This window comes from Chiloscyllium punctatum, chromosome 2 (genome assembly GCF_047496795.1).
Source record: "Chiloscyllium punctatum isolate Juve2018m chromosome 2, sChiPun1.3, whole genome shotgun sequence".
Lineage (NCBI taxonomy): Eukaryota > Metazoa > Chordata > Chondrichthyes > Orectolobiformes > Hemiscylliidae > Chiloscyllium > Chiloscyllium punctatum.
Window position 1 is genome coordinate 22,891,425 of NC_092740.1, and position 22,993 is coordinate 22,914,417.

Here is a 22,993-nt window from a genome sequence, read left to right on the forward strand (position 1 = left end):
CACTTCGTCTGGCAAATCATTCCATACATGTACCACCCTCTGTGTGAAAAAGTTGCCCCTTAGGTCCCCTCTTTCCCCTCTCACCCTAAACCTATGCCCTCTAGTTCTGGACTCCCTTGCCTATTTACCCTATCCATGCCCCTCATGATTTTATAAACTTCTATAAGGTCACCCCTCGGCCTCCGATGTTCCAGGGAAAACAGCCCCAGCCTATTCAGCTTCTCCCTATAGCTCAAATCCTCCAACCCTGGCAACATCCTTGTAAATCTTTTCTGAACCCTTTCAAGTTTTACAACATCTTTCCTGTAAGAGGGAGACCAGAGGTGCACGTAATATTCCAAAATGGCCTAACCAATGTCCTGTACAGCCACAACATGACGTCCCAACTCCTATACTCATGCTTTGACCAATAAGGGAAAACATATTAAATGTCTTCTTCACTATCTCATTGGGGTATATGCATCTGAAAGCGTTAAAGCTGAAGAGTGCCATAAGAACCTACCACTATGCTGATCTCCTGTGGGCAGAACAGGTTAGGATCTTGAACGGGGGAGACCCAGCATCTCGTTCTTCTCACATTTCATGTAGTGATGTATCATTACAAGGTAAACTAGTTGCTGACATGTACTATGCTATATCTGGTTAATTACCCTACTAGTTAGACCATGAGGTAATTTTCTTCTATAACAATGACCAAGCTGACCCGGTAGTTTCCTTCACTTAAAGAGGATGGTGGCAGCTCATTCAGAGTAATTAACCCTAACAACATTCAACATTGAATATAATACTTCAGCTGAGGTCCAACGAGTGTCTTATGGCCATTTAAATGGCATTCTGACTTACTATAGGAGCCTCCTGATGGCTTGTAATTATGAAAATCCCACATTAAGGAGTACAATGACTTGGAATAGGTGGAAAGTTAAAGTTTGGGAATGATGGCCAATGAGATCATTAGGTGAAATCTTTCATTAGCAAGTGAGCTTAATGGTGGTAGGACTGAAAGTGAATGATGGTCCATATGTGCCTCTCCTTGATCCCTCACAAACTCTTCAGCACGTCTGAGGAAAGGCAAAAGAGTGGATCCATAAATCAGTAATGACTTGCTGCAGGTTGTCCTGCAGACCATCCGAGACAGGTAAGAAGTCCAGTTCCCAGGAATGACAGCTGGAGGGCTTGTTTTATGACTGAGGGACAGATAACACCAGTGAGGCTTGTGCAATAATCAGGCTTGGTACAGGACAAGAAGGAAGAACATGCTGCTCAGATAACATCATGGCATATGTACGTACGTGACCAGTACACTACCTCCATCAGGATGTACAATTCTGCAACATTGACAACTTGGAAGGGAAACCGTTGTTGACATTTGGCGTAAGTCCTAATGCAGGGTACTTTGGCATCGATACAATCATGCCTCACTGGCACTTTCTTCAAATATGGGCAATGCCTTATGCAGAACCATCATATAGATACCAGCAAGACGTGGAACAACATGCTGCCTTGACCCCCACCCTCCTCACTTCCTTTCCCCACCTTGTTTCCTGCTTCCAATTGCAGCACAAGATTACACTGATTGTAGCAACACTTCAGAAATCATCTCCACTTCTAATGAAAAAGCTGTTTGTTTTAGATGAGCTATTATCTCCATTAAGTTGGCAGACAGAATTTGATACAGCTCCAAGCTCATTATAATATCAGCAAAACTCCATCTCCTGCCTTGTTGTTCTTACAGGTTATTGTTAAGTGCCAGTTAACATTTTCTAAACAATGTTCTTTCACACTGCATGATTGATACACAGAAATGAAGTGACAGGGTGGTGAATTATACTGGGAGCCAGGCAAATGGCTCAGTCATGGCCATATTGGAGTCAATGGTTTGAGAGAGAATTGTAAAAAAACACTGGGAGAGATGTTAAAAAGGGTTGGTTGCAGTTTCACTTACACAGTCGCTCAAAGTAAACATTTACTCCCAGTTAAAGTGCAGCGATAGTTGTCATGCAGCCAACTACAACAGGCATACAGCACAGTGAGGCCCAAACTTAAAGGTCAAAACTAAAGATGAGTTTTCACTTGTGCCGTTTGTGAGAAATGTTGGTCACTAAGAAATGAATCACTTTAGTCTTTTGACACATTACAACACAGAGGCACTGGTATGCAAAAAGCTGATCCATGATGCAGGCATGATAAGTTGCTTTAATAATGCTTCATGATCAATACAAATTTACAGCAGTTGAAATAATACAATTATATTATACAGAAAACATTTTGATTTAAAGTTTTTCTTTCCCCTAAAGGCTGCTTTCCAGACCAGTGGTGTGCCATCAGGATCAGTGCTGGGTCCACTGGTTTTCGTCATTTATATAAATGATTTAAATGTGATCATAGGAGGTATACTTAGTAAGTTTGCAGATGACACCAAAATTGGAGGTGTAGGGGACAGTGAAGAAGATTACAACGGGATCTTGATCAGATGGGCGAACGGGCTGAGGAGTGACAGATCGAGTTTAGTTTAGATAAACGTGAGGTGCTGCATTTTGGAAAGGCAAATCAGAGCAGTACTTATACACTTAATGATAAGGTCCTCAGGAGAGCTGCTGAACAAAGGGACCTTGAAGTGCAGGTTCATATTTTCTTGAAAGTAGAGTGACAGGTAGATACGATAGTAAAAAAGGTGTTTGGTGTGCTTTCCTTTATTGGACAGAGCATTGAATATAGGAGTTGAGAAGTGGCTGTACAGAACATTGGTTAGGCCACTTTTGGAATATTGCATGCAATTCTGGTATTTTTTCTATTGGAAGGATATTGTGAAACTTGAAAGGGTTCATAAAAGATTTACAAGGATGTTGCCGGGGTTGGAGGATTTGAGCTATAGGGAGAGGCTGAACAGGCTGGGGCTGTTTTCCCTGGAGCGTTGGAGGCAGAGGGGTGACCTTATAGAGGTTTACAAAATTATTAGATTAGATTAGATTACTTACAGTATGGATTCAGGCCCTTCGGCCCAACAAGTCCACACCGACCTGCCGAAGTGCAACCCCCCCAGACCCCAACGAGCACCCGAACAACAAATCTTCTCACAAACTTTGGACCTATTCCCCTATATTTACCCCTTTACCTAACACTACGGGCAATTTAGCATGGCCAATTCACCTAACCTGCACATTTTTGGATTGTGGGAGGAAACCGGAGCACCCGGAGGAAACCCACGCAGACACAGGGAGAATATGCAAACTCCACACAGAGAGTCGCCTGAGGGGCAAAGTGCCTTTGCTTTGGTCTGTTTTCCAACACATGAAGACTGACACAAAAAGGTTCTTGACTATCAAGGGGATCAAGGATAAATAGACAAAGTATTTTCCCTGGGGTGGGGGAGTCCAGAACTAGAGGGCATAGGTTTAGGGTGAGAGGGGAAAGAAATAGAAGAGACCTAAGGGGCAACTTTTTCACACAGATGGTGGTATGTGTATGGAATGAGTTCCAGAGGAAGTGGTGGAGGCTGGTACAATTACAACATTTAAAAGGTATCTGGATAGGAATATGAATAGGAAGGGTTTAGAGGAATATGGGCCAGGTGCTGGCAAACAGGACTAGGTTAGGATATTTGGTCAGTATGGACAAGTTGGACCGAAAGGTATGTTTCCATGCTGTAAATATCTATGACTCTATAAAAGCAAGGAAAGTATGCTATTCTGGGGCTCAGGTTTGGCAAAGTAGGTCCGTGAGGCTTTTGTCTTTCCCAGTGCCTCATCATTCTGTGAACAGGATGTTTTAGTGCGTTTTAAAACTTTGATACAGATCAAGGCTGAGGTTTTTATTACAGTTACCCTTTGAGAAATTAGATGGGATTGGATGAGACATTGAACATAATAAATAAGGCCATTAATATGTTATACAGCCACTGGAAATAATACTCACACTCAGCAAAGCTTGTGATCAATTCTCAATCTCAGTTTGACTTTCCTATTGATTCCCATATCTCATTTAGTTGCCTGGAAAATGGACAGCAGGTGACCTGATCTAAGAATTCATTGAGGCTGTAGCTTGACTACTGAGCAAGTTCCAGTTCAGACACAGGGCCTGGCTCTCACTTATTAGACTCCAATCTACCATACACTTACATCTCTTTCATATACAGTGCATTGGGACCTTAGCAGATGGGAGCAGAAGGCGTTTTAATGGCTGACATGGGCTTAGTGCCATTTTTAAATGTCTCAAACCCACTTCCAATCTCCTTTAGTGAATAAGCACCACTCATTGCAATGAATTATCTCTGGGAGAAAGTGAGGACTGCAAGTCCTCGAGATCAGAGTCAAAAACTGTGACTCTGGAAAAGCACAGCAGGTCAGAGAGCATCTGGGGAGCAGGAGAGTCGATGTTTTGAGCATAAGGTCTTCATCAGGAATGAGGAAGTGACGCAAGTGGGCTGAGAGATAAATGGGAGGGGTCTGGGGGAGATAAATGGGGGTGGGGGTGGGGTGAGATAAATTGGGGGCTGTGGGGGGGGATAAATGTGAGGGGAGTTGGGGGAGGTAAATGGGAGGGGGGTTGGGGGGAGATAAATGTGAGGGGATATCTCTAGCAGACTTTGATAATTGGATTCTGTAATCTTTTATCCCAAAGTGATAATGACTTTTAAATGGAGCAATAAGAAGATATATTGCACTTTTCAATCAGTAAAATTGTGAACTTGTCACATCATCCTTGACATAGAAGGATGCAAAAAGTTAAGCCTTGACATTAAGTTTGCTCACCTGGCATAAAATAGGTCAAGGGAAAAATTTCAAATGGAGTGGATTAACTGTGGATTCTCACCCTTTCTACTCCCTTCCTAGTCTGACTGACTGGAAATTTAAACTTCTTTCCAGCTGCAAGGAAAGGTCCTCCTTTAGATCATCAGGGCCTGATCTACTAATTTAGCCTGAGGCTTGAACAATGGTCACTTTCCTACCAAGCTAAAGCTGTTCGGACCAATACCCAGGGTTAGAAAACCACTTCACGTTTCCTTATGGGCAGGAGCATGGTGGCTCTGTTATGACTCCATCTGGCAACATTTGCCTTCTGCACTTCTCCATTGGTTTCCTCTCCCAGAGTCCTAAAGTATTGCTAAACTGAAATGTTTACTTTATTACAGTGACAGGCGAAAAAAGGTCCTTTCTCACACCTTTGGCTGAAATTAAAGTGCCTTTGCTTTGGTCTGTTTTCCAACACATGAAGACTGAGACATATAGGTTCTTGAGTATCAAGGGGATCAAGGATTACAAGGAGTATGTGTGAGAATGGGGATGAGAAACATATCAGCCATGACTGAATGGCAGAGTAAACTGGATGGGCTGAATGGACTATTTTCTGCTCACACATACAAAAAACATCTTTGTCCATTAATGTGTAAAAAAGCTTGAAGGTAAGCAATTCATCAATATGTGATGATGGGAGGTGAGAACCAGTTGACTCTAAACTATAATCGCTGTTCCATCAGTATCATGGAGTCAAAGTCCTGAAACTCCCTTTCTAATATCACTGTGGTTGTCCCCATACCATGTGGACTAGTGTCATTCAATCAGGCAACTCATCCAAATTTTCTCACAGGCAATTAGAGATGTGCAACATACAGTGATGTTGCCAACCAGCAATGCCCAAGTACCATAAACAATTGAAAAGAAAAATAAATGCCTTTGCCTAGTCTATAGGTTCACAATTATTATCCAAGAATGGAAGCCTGGTCTACTCTACATGTGGTTCCAGGCCTACTCGATGCTGACTCTTCAGGGGCAATGAGGGATCAGCTATAAATACGTTTCAGGGTTATCCACAGGGGAAAGTCACATTTTGGTTTACAACAGTTTTTGGCATACACATAAACATCATTTCCATTTACACGATGATAACTTAGAGTGCATATTTCCTATTATGGAATTGTAACACTTTTTTGGGGATAAGTGGGCACTCAAGGTGGCACCAGCCTACACTTTCTTGCTTGGGTCCACAGGAGCAATCCTTCTATTCTAGCTGTGTTCCAGCACAACACGTGGAATTTAGTTCAAATTACATCAATGCCGAAGTGATATAGCGACTTCTGCGGGCAGGGGAGGGGTTGGGGTGTGTATGGTTGGGGGGGGGGGGTTCTAATTTCCATCTATATCTTAATTAGTCATATGGGGGTAAATTGGATGCAGAACAACAAATGCTAAATGCTCTTCATTGGACCTAAATCCCAGTTTCTTTAAGGGATATGGGACTTAAGATATAAAAATAACACCCCTTGCAACATACAGATCAACCTAGGCGAAACAGATGACGCTTCATAGGGTCAGATTTCAAATTCTTTAAATTTCAACATCTATCCTAACTCCTTAGAGTTAAAAGTTTAGAGCCAAATGCTATAAATATTAAGCTACATCAAAAGCAATCCACTTATAGATAATAAATGAGAAAAATGTTGCCTGTTATACATTGAAGTATATGTCCTACCTGTATGACCAGGAATGATGAACTCTATGCACTGGGCGCATCCAGGTTTCAAACTGTCCAAGTTTTATGGATTGATTCCAAGGGGATTTGAGTCCAAGTTCAAATAGGTAGATTAAGAAGACATTTGTATGAAAGTGTGGTGCTAGAAAAGCACAGCAGCTCAGGCAGCATCCAAGGATTTGAGAATCGACGTTTTGGGCATAAACCCTTCATCAGGAATCAGGCTTATGCCCGAAACATTGATTCTCCTGCTCCTCAGATGCTGCCTGAGTTGCTGTGCTTTTCCAGCACCACACTCTCGACTCTCCAGCATCTGTGGTCCTCACTTTCTCCTATTTGTATGAGAGGTTCATGAATTCCCAGTATATGATCAGTAAAGGAAATCTTGGGAATTTTAAAAGCATTACAAGTTCAAATTCCTTATTGCTAGTTTAAGTCATAATTTGTTCAACAATATCCACAATTATTTCACACTGCAGAGTTCCCTTTGATTACAAAAATATAATTAAATTAAATAATTTAAAGACAAGGAAGGTTAAAACATTTTATGCAGTGCATAGCAAAAGATCATCCAAGTTGGTGCCTGCACTTATCCAAAGTCATTTAGAGTTTGTACAAAATACATTGTCAGTTATCGGTTTTAGCTCATATCCCCTGACTTCAGGGGCAGGTGAATTTGAGAGACACTCTGTTAGCAAGACCGGGAGGAATTGGTCTACTTTACTTCTGGCTGTATCAGCGCTGTCTCGTAGATTTCAAAATGGATTCCTTTGGACTTGGTTATCTTCATGACTGCTCCATTCAGCTCCTCCTCCTGAAGAATTTTCATTAACCCTTGAACGATTAATGATGGGCTGCAAAAAAAAAACATTTCTGCTGTATTTTGTAAAACTCGGTTATGATGAAAATGCTTCCACTTGCAACTCCTGAAGCATCTCCAGAATGAGGGGTGATCTTATTGAAGAGTTTACAATGCAAAAAGAATTCGGGTGGGTAGGTACAGAGAAACAATCGCTTGTTAAGTAGATTCAAGTTTGAGATAGATTGTTAAATAGGAAGGGAAACCATGGTAAAGAGGAAAATAGGATTGAAGGTTAACACAGCAGCATTGATCTCATTGATTGGTGGACCTGTCTTGATGAGTTGAATGAGGATTAGAGTGGTGCTGAGTGATTCCTGATGAAGGGCTCCCACCTAAAACGTTGATTTTCCTGCTCCTCGGATGCTGCCTGACCTGCTGTGCCTTGCCAGTACCACTCTAATCTTGACTCTGATCTCCAGCATTTGCACTCCTCACTTCTGATGAGTTGAACGGCCTACTCTGTTTCTACATCTTGTGGTCTAAACAGGGTTTTTAAATTAGAGGTGAATTCAGGCTGTACCTTTTCCTCACAATAGGTTTGCAGAAGTATTTAAATCTCTCTGCTCAAAGGTTATAGACACTGGACACCAACTGGAACGCTGAGACTGATGCATTGTTGACCGATAAGGTCATCAATTGGCCAAAGATAGGTAAATGGTGTGGGAGGAGAGATCAGTCGTGACCTAAGTGAAGGCAGGAGCAGGCCCGAGGGGCTCAATGGTCTCAAGCCGATGAATGATATTCCGGAAAAGGGGTGGTTTCAATTCTACCGCCATAACTTTCGCAGCGCTTTGGTGAAACCAGTCCCCATCACCCGGTTCAATCAAAAACAGCTGAAACAGACATTTCCACTGGGGCACTTGGGATGGCAAAAGGCTGGGCAACTGCCTACACGATATCAGAGGCATAAGTTTTCACATTTGTAATCAATGTGTACGTACAAACTAATTCTAATTCAAGATGGGCGGCAGACTGGCAGTGCGGGTTTCTGCCTGGACTTCATCGGCTCTGTCTGCTTGCACTTTTTTTTCCCTTTGCCGCTCTTTTTTTTCCCCTTAATTTAATTGACTTACTTTCTGTGGAGAGCGGGTTTGTGCGGCATGGAGGAGATTGAGCCAGTGTTGCAGTGAAAGAAGTCCCCTGGCATCTGTGGCAGTGGCCTGAGCAGGCAACCTGAGGTCTCCCAGCATCCATGGCGACGTCAAGTGAGGGGGATATTGAGCCAGCATTGGGAGAGGGAGCCAATTGGGATAAAAGAGCCCAGCACAGAGGAGATCGAGCCCTTGTAGGGATTGCGAGGCCTAGCATGGCTAAGCAGTTAAGAAAGACTGTAATGTTAAACTTTACTTATTTTTCTACTTTGTACCTAAGATTTTGTATCTAGATACCTTTGTATTTAAGATGGTTCCAGGAATGGTGACTTCATATACTTTTCACTGTACATCTGTATCCCTAAGCTTCAGTACAAGTCACAATAAAACTGAATTCTTAATTCTAATTCTAAACTGGTAAAGATTAGTTTAAGGTTAATGTTAGGCAGCATTACAATAATAGGATAGGGCAAGTCTGGTGTTTAGTCTCTATTCCCCGTCACTCTGAGGTGGTAGTAATGGGTCTTCTTGAACCACTGTGTTCATTGTAGAAGGTTGATGCAACTGAATGTCAAGGACAACAGTAAGTAGCTAAATGGCTATTTGCTGAAATCACATGTCGGCCTTAGCAGGTTTCTCGAAAGTAGAGAGACCTTTCTGTCTTTATAACCAATCCAACAGTTTCATAGTCAGATTTCCTGGGAACAACACTTGATTTCCAAATTTTCTGCAGAAAAAGAATCCAAATTCAATTTCACAAGCCACAATAACCCATGGCTGCAGGTTATTAGCTCCAGAGCGTATTCATTAACTTCCGTACTTCTTCATGTAACACAGAACATCGAACAATACAGCACAGAACAGGCCCTTCGCCCCTCGATGTTGCGCCGACCTGTGAACTAATCTAAGCCCATCCCCCTACACTATCTCATCATCATCCATATGCTTATCCAGTGACAGTTTAAATGCCCCCAATGTGGCTACATTAACTATATTGGCAGGCAGAGCATTCCATGTCCTTACCACTCTCTGAGTAAAGAACCTGCCTCTGACATCTGTCTTAAATCTATCACCCCTCTATTTGCAGCTATACCCCCTTGTACAAGCCAACGTAATCATCCTAGGAAAAATTATTTTCACTGTCCACCCTATCTAATCCTCTGATCATCTTGTATGTCTCTATCAAATCCCCTCTTCGCCTTCTTCCCTCCAATGAGAACAGACCCAAGTCCCTCAGCCTTTCCTCGTAATAACTTCCCTCCAGACCAGGCAACATCCTGCTAAATCTTGTCTGACCTTTTCTAATGCTTCCACTTCTTTCCTGTAATGGGGCGACCTGGACTGTATACAATATTCTGAGTGTGGCCACAGTAGCACTTTGTACAGTTGCAGCATGACAGCACGACTCTGGAACTCAATCCTTCTATCAATTAAACTGAACACACTGTATGCCTTCTTAACAGCACTATCCACCTGGGTGGTAACTTTCAGGGATCTATGTACATGGACACCAAGATCCCTCTGCACGTCCACACTACCAAAAATCTTTCCATTGACCCAGTATTCTGCCTTCCTGTTATTCTCCCCAACGTGAATCTCCTCATATTTATCTGCATTGAACTCCACTTGCCACCTCTCAGCCCAATTCTGCAGTTTATCCAAGTCCCCCTGCAACCTGTAACATTCTTCCACACTGTCTACCACTCCACCATCTTTAGTGTCATCTGCAAACACACTAACCCGTCCATCTATGCTTGTGTCCAAATCATTTATAAAAATGACAAACAGCAGTGGTCCCAAAACAGATCCTTGTGGCACACCACTAGTAACTGGACTTCAGGCTGAATATTTTCCATCAAACACCACTCGCTGCCTTTTTACAGAAAGCCAGTTTCTAATCCAAACTGCTCAATCACCCTCAATCCCATGCCTCTGCATTTTCTCTAAAAGCTTATCATGTGGAATCTTATCAAAGGCTTTGTTGAAGTCCATGTGCACCATGTCAACTGCCCTACCCTCATCTACATGCTTGGTCACCTTCTCAAAAAACTCAACCAAGTTTGTGAGACATGACCTGCACTTGACGAAACCATGTTGACTATCTCCAATCAAACTGTTACTTGCTAGATGATTATAAATCCTCTCTCTTATAACTCTTTACAAAACTTTTCCAACAACAGGCAAAAGGCTCACTGGTCTATAATTACCTGGGTCATTTCTATTGCCCTTCTTGAACAAGGGCACAACATTTGCAATCCTCCAGTCCTCTGGTACTAAACCTGAAGACAATGATGACTCAAAGATCAAGGCCAAAGACTCCTCCATCACCTCCTTAGCTTCCCAGAAAATCCTTAGATAAATCCCATCTAGTCCAGGGGACCTATCTACTTTCATGCCTTCTAGAATTGAGGACACCTCCTCCTTACGAGCTTTAATCCTTTCTGGTCTAATAGCAAGTATCTCAGTTTTCTCCCCTACACTATTCTCCTTTTCCTGAGTGAAAACAGATGAGAAATATTCACTCTGATCATTATATGGTCCACACACAACTTCCCACTTCTGTCTTTGATAGGCCCTATTCCTACCCTAGTCATCCATTTATTCCTCACAGACCTACAGAAAGGTTTAGGGTTCTCCTTTATTCTACCTGTTAAAGACTGCTCATGTCACCTCCTTGCTCTTCTTAACTCCCTTTATAAATCCTTCCTAGCTAATCTATAACTCTCCATAGCCTCATCTGAAACATCCTGTCTCAACATCACATAAGCCTCCCTCTTCCACTTAACAAGAGATACAATTTCTTTAGTAAACCATGGTTCCCTTCCCTTATCCCTTCCTCCCTGCCTGACAGGGACATACCTATCAAGGACATACAATATACTGCTTAAACTAGCTCCACATTTTGATTGTCCTCATCCCCTGCATTTTGCTACCCCATTCTATGCCTCCTAAGTCTTGCCTAATGGCATTATAATTGCCCTTCCCTCATCGATTACTCTTGCCATGTGACATGTACCTATCCCTTTCCATCGCTAAACTAAATGTGACTGAATTATGGTCACTCTCTCCAAAGTACCCACCTACAACTAAATCAAACAGCTGGTCTGGTTCATTACCAAGTACCAGATCCAGTGGGGCCTCCTCGCTTGCTGGTCCTTTGACATACTGTGTCAGGAAACCCTCCTGTACACATTGGACTAAAACTGATCCATCCGACACGCTAGAGTTATAGCATTTCCAGTCAATGTTGGGGAAGTTAAAGTCCCCTATTATGACCACGCTATTCCTTTCACTCCTACCCAGAATTATTTTGCCGATCCTCTCCTCCACCTCCCTGGAACTTTGCAGAGGCCTATTAAAAAACACCCAGCAGTGTGACCTCTCCTCTCCTTTTTCTAACCTCAGCCCATACTACTTCAGTAGATGAGTCCTTGTCAAAACTTCTTTCAACTACCACTGTACTGTCCTTGACTAACAAGGCCACACCTCCTCCTCTTTTACAACCTTCCCTGTTTTTAATGAAAGATCTAAATCCTGGAACCTGCAACATCCATTCCTCACTCTGCTCTATCCATGTCTCCAAAATGGCCACAACATTGAAGTCCCAGATACCTATCCATGCTGCAAGCTCACCTACCTTATCCCCAACACTCCTTGCATTGAAGTAGACACACTTCACACCAGGTAAAAACAATGACTGCAGATGCTGGAAACCAGATTCCGGGTTAGTGGTGCTGGAAGAGCACAGCAGTTCAGGCAGCATCCAACGAGCTTCGAAATCGACATTTCAGGCAAAAGCCCTTCATCAGGAATAAAGGCAGTGAGCTTGAAGCATGGAGAGATAAGCTAGAGGAGGGTGGGGGTGGGGAGAAAGTAGCATAGAGTACAAGGGGTAGATGGGGGAGGGGATGAAGGTGATAGGTCAGGGAGGAGAAGGTGGAGTGGATAGGTGGAAAAGGAGATAGGCAGGTAGGACAAGTCCGGACAAGTCATGGGGACAGTGCTGAGCTGGAAGTTTATAACTCGGGTGAGGTGGGGGAAGAGGAATTGAGGAAACTGTTGAAGTCCACATTGATGCCCTGGGGTTGAAGTGTTCTAAGGCGGAAGATGAGGCGTTCTTCCTCCAGGCGTCTGGTGGTGAGGGAGCGGTGGTGAAGGAGGCCCAGAACCTCCATGTTCTCGGCAGAGTGGGAGGGGGAGTTGAAATGTTGGGCCACAGGGCGGTGTGGATGATTGGTGCGGGTGTCTCGGAGATGTTCCCTAAAGCGCTCTGCTAGGAGGCGTCCAGTCTGCCCAATGTAGAGGACACCGCATCGGAAGCAACAGATGCAACAAATGATATTAGTGGATGTGCAGGTAAAACATTGATGGATGTGGAAGGCTCCTTTAGGGCCTTGGATAGAGGTGAGGGAGGAGGTGTGGGCGCAGGTTTTACAGCTCCTGCGGTGGCAGGGGAAGGTGCAAGGATGGGAGGGTGGGTCGTAGGGGGTCGTGGACCTGACCAGGTAGTCACGGAGTGAATGGTCTTTGCGGAAGGTGGAAAGGGGTGGGGAGGGAAATATATCCCTGGTGGTGGGGTCTGTTTGGAGGTGACGGAAATGTCGGCGGATGATTATGCGAAGGTTGGTAGGGTGGAAGGTGAACACCAGGGGCATTCTGTTCTTGTTACAGTTGGAGGGGTGGGGTCTAAGGGCGGAGGTGCGGGATGTGGACGAGATGTGTTGGAGGGCATCTTTAACCATGTGGGAAGGGAAATTCCGGTCTCTAAAGAAGGAGGCCAACTGGAAGAAGTTTTCCTCCGCTCTCTACAAGAATCTCAGGGAGTCCCTCTCCCACTGCAACTCCCAGGTCATTTCCTCTGCCCTGAAACTCTTCAACCATGTCCTGAAACAAACTTGCTATCACAGCCACATTTGCTTCCTCAGTGCCTGTCTCCGTAACCAACTCATCCCACACGGACTCCGGACCACCTTTAAACCAGCAGAGTTCGGACCCGAACAGGACAAACAGTACAGACTACAGATTCAAAAACACCAGCAACAGTTCTCCTTCAAGATCCTCCGCTCCACGCTTGCAGCAATGCGCTGGCACCTAACCTCTCTACAGTCAGCCCTGCCTCAGCTGAGGGCCACACTCTCTCAGGATTGCAAAGGACCCACTCTGTACTACATCCTCAGGAGAATTCATACTCTCAACAAACAGTATTTCAATTCCATCTCAAACATCAAAAACTGTAAGTACAACAAACTTTTACCTACCCACCTCCATAACCAGCACTCCTCCAACATTCCAGAAGATTCCCCTGGCCTCGGAACCTATTCCACCATTAGCCATGCGGCTGATGCAGCTGCCACCCCCACGCTGATTGATGATATCACTTCCACCCCCAACATGGCCACTCCCACAACCACTTCCACCCCTCACAATTCCTCATACATCACACCTGACATCACTTCTGCCCTTCACATCATCGCTGATGCCACATGCTCAGTGACTTCCGCCACCCCTACTGCAGTGGTCACCACCACTTCCGCCCCCACCAGCGCCACTCACCTGCATTCTGCTGACATGCCCCCCACAGACCCCACTGTCACTATCCCCACCCCCCAGAACCCCGAGGGGAACACTACTCCTGCTCATGACTGTACCCCCATTCCCCCCACCATCACACCTACTCCAGTTACAGGTTCCGCCCCCACTCCCAGCTCTACACCCACACCAGATCCCAGCTCCCAGCCCTGCCAAGTTTTCACCATCCCCCCAGACCTCCCCCTCACTGAGGACGAATGATCAGTCCTCAGCAAAGGACTCACCTTCATCCCCCTCCGTCCACGCATCAATGAATTTAATACACGCCGTGACGTCGAACAATTCTTCCGTCGCCTCCGAGCTTACTTTCACAATCAGGACTCCCGCCCACCTTCCGAGGACCCCTTCGCCCACCTCCAACACACTGCATCCACCTGGACACCCCGCGCTGGCCGATCACCTGCCCTCGACCTCTTCATTTCCAACTGCCGCTGGGACATTAACCGCCTCAACCTGTCTACCCCCTCCCCCACTCCAACCAACCTCTCACCCTCACAACGCGCAGCCCTCCAATCCCTCTGCTCCAATCCCAACCTCACCATCAAGCCAGCGGATAAAGGGGGCACAGTGGTAGTCTGGCACAGTGACCTCTACACCACTGAAGGCAAACGTCAACTCAAGGACACCTCTTCCTATTGCCCCCTCGACTATGACCTCACCCCCATCACCAAACCATCATCTCCAAGACCATACAGAACCTCTTCACCTCAGGAGATCTCCCACCCACAGCTTCCAACCTCATAGTCCGGGAACCCCGCACTGCCTGGTTCTACCTCCTTCCCAAGATCCACAAGCCTGACCACCCTGGCCAACCCATTGTCTCAGCATGCTCCTGCTGAATTCATCTCTACCTACCTCGACACTGTCCTATCCCCCCTAGTCCAGACCTCCCCACGTTCAAGACACCACCCACGCCCTCCACCTCCTCCAAGACTTCCGTTTCCCCGGCCCCCAACGCCTCATCTTCACCATGGATATCCAGTGCCTCTACACCTCCATCTGCCATGACCAAGGTTTCCAAGCTCTCTGTTTTTTCCTCTCCAGACGTCCCCAACAGTACCCTTCCACTGACACTCTCATTCGTTAGGCAGAAATGGTTTTCACCCTTAACAATTTCTCCTTTGAATCCTCCCACTTCCTCCAGACCAATGAGGTAGCCATGCGCACACGTATGGGCCCCATCTATGCCTGTCTCTTTGTTGGCTATGTAGAGCAATTGATCTTCCGTAATTGCACCGGCACCATTCCCCACCTCTTCCTCCGCTACATTGGTGACTGCATTGGTGCCACCTCGTGCTCCCGCGAGGAGGTTGAGCAATACATCAACTTCACCAACACATTCCACCCTGACCTTAAATTTACCTGGACCATCTCTGACACCTCCCTCTCCTTCCTGGACCTCTCCATCTCCATTAATGACGACCGACTTGACACTGACATTTTTTATAAACTCACCGATTCCCACAGCTACCTGGATTACACCTCTTCCCACCCTACCTCTTGCAAAAATGCCATCCTGTATTCCCAATTCCTCCGCCTCCGCCGGATCTGCTCCCAGGAGGGCCAGTTCCACCACAGAATACATCAGATGGCCTCCTTCTTTAGAGACCATAATTTCCCTTCCCACATGGTTAAAGATGCCCTCCAATGCATCTCGTCCACATCCCGCACCTCCGCCCTCAGACCACACCCCTCCATCCGTAGCAAGGACAGAACGCCCCTGGTGCTCACCTTCCACCCTACCAACCTTCGCATCAACCAAATCATCCACCGACATTTCCGCCACCTCCAAACAGACCCCATCATCAGGGATATATTTCCCTCCCCACCCCTTTCCTCCTTCCGCAAAGACCGTTCCCTCCGTGACTACCTGGTCAGGTCCACGCCCCCCTACAACCCACCCTCCCATCCTGGCACTTTCCCCTACCACCGCAGGAACTGTAAAACCTGTGCCCACACCTCCTCCCTCACCTCCATCCAAGGCCCTAAAGGAGCCTTCCACATCCATCAAAGTTTTACTTGCACATCCACTAATATCATTTATTGTATCCGTTGCTCCCAATGCGGTCTCCTCTACATTGGGCAGACTGGGCGCCTCCTAGCAGAGCGCTTTCGGGAACATCTCCGGGACACCCACACCAATCAACCACACCGCCCCGTGGCTCAACATTTCAACTCCCCCCTCCCACTCTGCCGAGGACATGGAGGTCCTGGGCCTCCTTCACCGCTGCTCCCTCACCACCAGACGCCTGGAGGAAGAACACCTCATCTTCCGCCTCGGAACACTTCAACCCCAGGGCATCAATGTGGACTTCAACAGTTTCCTCATTTCCCCTTCCCCCACCTCACCCTAGTTCTAAACTTCCAGCTCAGTACTGTCCCCATGACTTGTCCAGACTTGTCCCTCCTGCCTATCTCCTTTTCCACCTATCCACTTCACCCTCTCCTCCCTGACCTATCACCTTCATCCCCTCCCCCACTCACCCATTGTACTCTATGCTACCCTCTCCCCACCCCCACCATCCTCTAGCTTACCTCTCCTTGCTTCAGGCTCACTGCCGTTATTCCTGATGAAGGGCTTTTGCCCGAAACGTCGATTTCGAAGCTCCTTGGATGCTGCCTGAACTGCTGTGCTCTTCCAGCACCACTAATCCAGACACTTCAGACCAGCTTGTGTCTGCCAGCACACCCCTGTGACCGTGAAATCCTGTCCATGTCCTCCCTACTCTCATCCTCCTGTGTAGTGGAACTACACCACAGGATCCCAACCCCCCTGCTGAGCTAGTTTAAACCACCCTGAATTGCACTAGCAAATTTCCCACCCATGATATTAGTACCCCTCTGTTTCAAATACAAGTAGTTGGATTAGTGGAAATGGAGACTGGAGTCAATAAGAGTTGGAGAAGTGATGGTCTGATAAGTTTCCATGGAAGAATAGAATCAATGGGCCAAGTCACCTTTCCCATTGTACATTTGAAGACATGAGATTTCTAAAATCACAGTGACAATGGGAAATATTGCTACAGAAACCTCTTTGCTAAACAGTGAAACTATGAGGGGTGAAACTTGTCCCAGGAGGAAAATCGATGCCAGGTAATCAGGCTTATATTTGGCACGATTTTGTTTTCTATCAATTTTAAAACCAATGTAGTTGGCTGGCATCTGGAAAAGACTAATTCATAAGTTAGGTCGGAAATCCTCCGAGAGTCATCCTCAGAGGCATCTATGACACATGAATATTCTTTCATTTTTCAGGAACTTAATGAGCTACAGATTTCCATGCTGTTTCTTTTATATATTCATAGTGAGGGGGATTATTTCAAGGGCTCCTCAAAAGTAGGGCTGGAAGTTTGATATTTTTAAATAGTCATATTTATAAAAGACTTCTCAGAAATAAAACTTCTCTGAAAAACTAAAAAGCTAAAAAGAAAATTGGTGTCTGTCTCTAAGTAGTCATGTTACAGAAATATATGATCTCCTTTATTTTCAGTCTGGCCATGACAAGCCAGCAAATATATATTGGCTCTGAAGGCTGTACAATGCAGCTTTACTGGATTGATACAAGGGATTAAATTATGAGGACATGTATTCCTTGGTTGAAATAATTCAGGTGCAGTTTATGAGGTGCATCTACATTAAGTCACATTAGACTGTGCTTGCACAATGTTAATTCCAAGTAAAAATATATTTTTGTTATATCTTCACTGACTACCTGCTAAGTTGAGTCACTCATTACAATTGCATCCAGCTCTAACCTCTTGTTATTGTACAGCTTGACTCTAATTTGAACCAAATGTGCCAAAATTGGAATCATCATGAAACCAAGCCAAAGTCAGTATTACGGTACAAAGGCAGTATTACAGTACAGAGCAGCAGTGTTAAAAGTTTATTATTGTGGTTTCATGCTTGACTACGATTGTTCACTACAGGGACAGGATGCACCAGTTCTCTTCTAGGCAGCCTTGTAAGTGTCAATCATTGCTTATCTAGATCACTGCCATCTGCCCATTAACAATTCTCATTTAGCCCAATACTCACAGACTTAAGACTCCAGCAATGGGTCGGCATTAAATTCCCATCCTAGTGTTCAAATCCCTCTACAACCTCTTCCTCACTGACTGACCAACCAAATGAAGACCCCTAAAGCTCTGTGTCCTTCTTGTTCTGGTCTCTTGTGCCTCATAAGGTTCCACCATTGGAAGCTATGCCCTCAGTGATATTGGACTTTCTTAAAATACTCTGCCCTCAATTTATCTTTTAAGAGTCTCCTTAAAACAGATGTTGAGAAACTTGAAAGGGTTCGGAAAAGATTTAAAAGGATATTACCAAGGTTGGAAGGTTTGAGCAACAGGGAGAGGCTGAATAAGTTGGGGCTATTTTCCCTGGAGAGAGAGAGACGATGAAGGGTGACCTAATTGAAGTTTCTAAAATCATGAGGGGCATGCATTGGATAAATAGTTAAGGTCTTTTCTCCAGGGTAGGGGAGTCCAAAACTAGAGGACACAGGTTTAAGGTGAGAGAGGAAAGATTTAAAAGGGACCTAAAGGGCAACCTTTCCATGCAGAGGGTGGTGTGAGTATGGAATGAGCTACCAGAGAAAGTGGTGGAGTTTGGTACAATTACAAAATTTAAAAGGCATCTGAATGGGTATATGAATAGGAGGGTTTTAGAGAGACATGGGCCAAATGCTAGTAAATGGGACTAGATTAATGTAGAACAACTGTTCAGCGTGGATGAGTTGGACCGAAGGGTCTGTACATCTCTGACATCATTCGACCATCACTTTTGATAATTTGTCCAATACCTCCTCATGCGGTGCCAAATCATCTTTGATCACACTCTGGTGAACTGCTATGTGACACATCCCTCCATTAAAAGAGGTTGTAAAAAGCAAGTTGTTGTTGCTCAATGCAACATTTCCATGTTTCGGGATTTAGCAGTAAAGATCCATTCGTAAAAGTCAGAATAATATAACAGTTGTAGAATATCTTAAAAAAGGACTTCTTGGAAATGTTTTGGAGCCTGGTGTGAAATATTGTTGGGAATGGTTCTATTCTGTTTAATTTCAGTGTACACTGACATATATTTTGCCCTTCTGTCCAAACTAAATTTATGCTCTTGCTTCCTCCAACTGGGAATTTAGAAACAATGAGGACAATTTTAACCCAGTCCAGTATGTGGGACGCAATGGGAGCCAGGCTGCTTTTCCAACCCCCCCTGCCCCATTTCCCTCATGCCCATGGCCCCAGATCCTGGAGTGTTGGTTTAGGATGACCATCCAAGGGATAGAGATGGTCATTCAGTCTTTTGAGGCTGATTGACCAGTGAGGGTAAGGCTGTTGTGCATTGTAACTTCCTTTAATAAAAACAGTGTGTTGAATGAACTCAGCCAATTTGGCAGCATCTGAGGGGAGACAAAGGACATGGAATACCACAGCGCAGTACAGGTCCTTCGATCTTTGATGTTGTGCTGACTTAAGGTTTCGAGTCCAGTGTGACTCTTCCTCAGAACTGAAGGGATTTGGAAAAGTGATAGGGTGACACAGTGGAAAGAGTGGGGAGGACTAGCATGTGGAACAGTTGGTGAGGGTGTCAGTTCCAAAGGGATTGCTAACAGTAGTAGAGGAGGAGAGATATAAATGAGAAGTAGGTATTAGTGGTAAGTGTTATTTGCAAAGAATAAGAAAGCTCTGCAGAGATACTTCCTTTCCACAAATCCATTGTTGATTGTCAGAAAATAAAATCTGGTTCACTAATGTCCTTTAAGGAAGGAAACTGCCATCCTTACCTGGTCTGACCTACACATGACTCCAGACCCACAACAACATGGTTGACTCTTATCTGAGCTCTGGGTAGTAAATGCTGGCCCAGCATCCCATGAGTGAATAAAAGACAAACCATAATATCCATGGGTTGTCTGGAGAAAAGAACGTTTCAGATTACCACCATCTTGTGGGGGAGATATGTACAGAACAACATCAATTATCCAAGCAAGACGGTGGGAGTATTTTATTTGGATATTGAGTGTTCAGATAACAGATAATGTTTTTACGGGATCTTGAGATCGTGTTTGGATAATCTGAATTTTGGATAATTGATGTTTGGATAACCAAGGTTGTTCTGTGCTGCTTAGTTGTTTGGTGTGGAGCATTCCGATAGAACCAAACACGCTCCAATTCCCCCTACTTTGATGCAACTCACTCCCTGTCAGATGTTGTCAACTTCTTACACCACATGGGCGGCACAGTGGCACAGTGGTTAGCACTGCTGCCTCACAGCGCCAGGGACGCGGGTCCAAATCCCACCTCAGGCGACTGACTGTGTGGAGTTTGCACGTTCTCCCCGTGTCTGCGTGGGTTTCCTCCGGGTGCTCCAGTTTCCTCCCACAGTCCAAAGATGATCAGGTCAGGTGAATTGGCCATGCTAAATTGCCCGTAGTGTTAGGTAAGGGGTAAATGTAGGGGTATGGGTGGGTTGCGCTTCGTCGGGGCGGTGTGGACTTGTTGGGCCGAAGGGCCTGTTTCCACACTGTAAGTAATCTAATCTAATCACTCTTCCATTTCCCAAAATGTACTTACTCCAATATCCCGTAGTGTTGAATCAACTTTTTCACCGTATCCTTGAATATGTAGTATCTCCCCATCATTTGCTCTTGATTCACAGAGTTCAAAAGCGGAGTATCCACAAAGGCTGGACAAATTGTGTTGATCCGAACTCCATAGTCCAGCAGCTTCGAAGTTGCCTGAACGAAAGCCGCAAGACAGTTACTGTTTATCAGACTGTACGGTCCCACTTATGAATGTCACTGCTGTTGACTGGGCCAGCACTTACTGCCCATCTCTGGTTGCCCCTGAGAACGTTGTAGTGAGCTGCCTAATGCATCAGGGAACAACAGCAAATAATGGCTGGGCACCTAGTGAGGATCCCTGGGAAGGTAGGATCTGAACCCATCCTTCAGAAATTTTATCTTCTCCCTTACCCCGTCCAGATTGCTGAGAAGTCAGTCTCATTTGGAGATTTGTTCTTTCTGCCTGTACTAGGCCCGACCAGGGGTGATCCTTGTTTACAGTAAATGTCAAGAGTCCAGCATCACACCCAACCTCCTCAGTGCAGTGTTCTTGGACAAGTCATTTTCAACAATCACCTTCCCTGATCATCAATGAGCCCTCACTACATTCATAGCCCAGGGCATGAAACCCTGGAAAGCAACATTTCGATAACAGTAACCTCATTTACCAGGATGCTGCCTGGATTGGAAGGCATGTCTTATGAAGAGAGGTTGAGTGAGCTAAGGCTTTTTACACTGGAGAGAAGAAGGGCGAGAGGTGACTTGATAGAGGTGTACAAGGTAATGAGAAGCATAGATAGAGTAGATAGCCAGAGACTTTTCCCCAGGGCAGAAATGACTGTCACAAGGGGCCATAATTTTAGGGTGCTTGGACGAAGGTGTGGAGGGATGTCAGAGATAGGTTCTTTACACAGAGACTGATGGGTGGGTGCAATGCACTGCCAGCAGTGGTAGTAGACTCAGGTACATTAGAGACATTTAAGCGACTACTGGACAAGCACATGGACAGCAGTAAATTGAAGGAAGTGTAGATTAGGTTGATCGTAGATTAAGACAAATGCTTGGCAGAGCATCATGGGCCAAAGGTCCTGTTCTATGCTGTACTATTCTATGCTCTATGTTCCTAACATTAAGATTTAACATGTTCAGGGGTGGCCGAATGGGATGGTGAGTTAGGCACTGGCCATCCTGTGGGGTCAAGGTTCAAATGCAATCAAGGCAAACCAAATGAAATTCTCTCCACTAAGGTCACTATGCAAAATGGGTTCTGCAGTCTCAATCCAAGACTTGAAGGGGGGAAGGTCTCTACTTCAACACAATGTCCCTCAAGATGACGGGGACAAATGATGTGAAGAATGGAAAAAAAAACATGATACATGCACAGAGAAATTCAGCAGTATCTGAGGACAGAGAAGCAGAGTTAAAGTTTCAAGTCCGGTATGATTCTTCATCAGAATGGGAGTCATACTGGACACATTAACATTAGATTCAGAAGGTCTGGCAGTATCTGTGGATACAGAAACAGAGTTAATGCGTCTGGTATGAATCACATTCTGAAGAAGAGTCATATGGGTCTCAAGATGTTAACTCTGTTTCGCTCTGCACAGATGTTGCAAGATCAGCTCAGCTCTTCAGCATTCTGGGCGTTTGTTCTAAGTTTCCAGCATCTGCAGTATTCTGTTTTTCAATGTTAAATGACACCTGGATGGCTTGGCTGAGCTAAATGCTGTTGTTGAAAAGTGTGGTGCTGGAAAAGTGCAGCAGGCCAGGCAGCATCCGAGGAGCAGGAGAATCGACGTTTTGGGCATAATCCCTTCTTCAGGAATGGTTGAAGAAGGGCTTATGCCCGAAACGTCGATTCTCCTGCTCCTTGGATGCTGCCTGGCCTGCTGCGCTTTTCCAGCACCACACTTTTCAACTCTGGTCTCCAGCATCTGCAGTCCTCACTTTCTCCTGAGCTAAATGCTGTTGATAAGAATATAAAACAGTTTTGGTCTTCTTACTTGACAAAGGATGTGCTGGCACTGGAGAAGGTACAGTGGAGGTTCACTCGGTTGATTCTAGAGCTGAGAGGGTTGGCTAACGGGGAGACATTGCAAATACCGGGACCATTGGAAATTATAAGAATGATGGCGATCTTACAGAAACTTATAAACTTAAACTGGCATGTCTGCTAGGCCAGCATTTATTGCCTATCTGGAATTGCAGTTAAGAATCAACCACACTGTTGTGGGTCTGGAGTCACATATGGCCCAGACCAGGCGAGGATAGCAGATTTCCCTGTTTGAAGGACATTAGGTGAACCGGTTGGCTTAAATAGATAAAATAGAAGCAGAAAAGTTGTTTCCACTGGCAAGTGAAACTAGAACTAGGGGGCATATCCTCAAAATATTGGGGTGCAGATTTCGGACTGAGTTG

The 22,993-nt window shown here is 45.1% G+C and overlaps 1 protein-coding gene across 4 annotated transcripts in view; it reads right to left on the reverse strand.

Annotated features, from left to right (window-relative positions):
- Positions 1-2,173: 2,173 nt before the first annotated feature.
- LOC140495235 (15-hydroxyprostaglandin dehydrogenase [NAD(+)]-like) overlaps positions 2,174-22,993 on the reverse strand; it is a 71,882-nt gene continuing 51,062 nt past the window's right edge. For 2 of the 4 annotated variants that reach the window (XR_011964060.1, XR_011964059.1), the window contains exon 7: positions 20,715-20,749. Coding sequence is in view for 2 of the 4 variants with exons in the window: in XM_072594576.1 (XP_072450677.1) it covers positions 7,181-7,319; positions 20,586-20,749 (303 nt within the window). In the remaining 2 variants the exon portion in view is untranslated. Of the gene's footprint in view, positions 7,320-20,585; positions 20,750-22,993 lie in introns of those variants that run through there. The other 2 variants (XM_072594576.1, XM_072594577.1) reach the window with 2 other exon arrangements.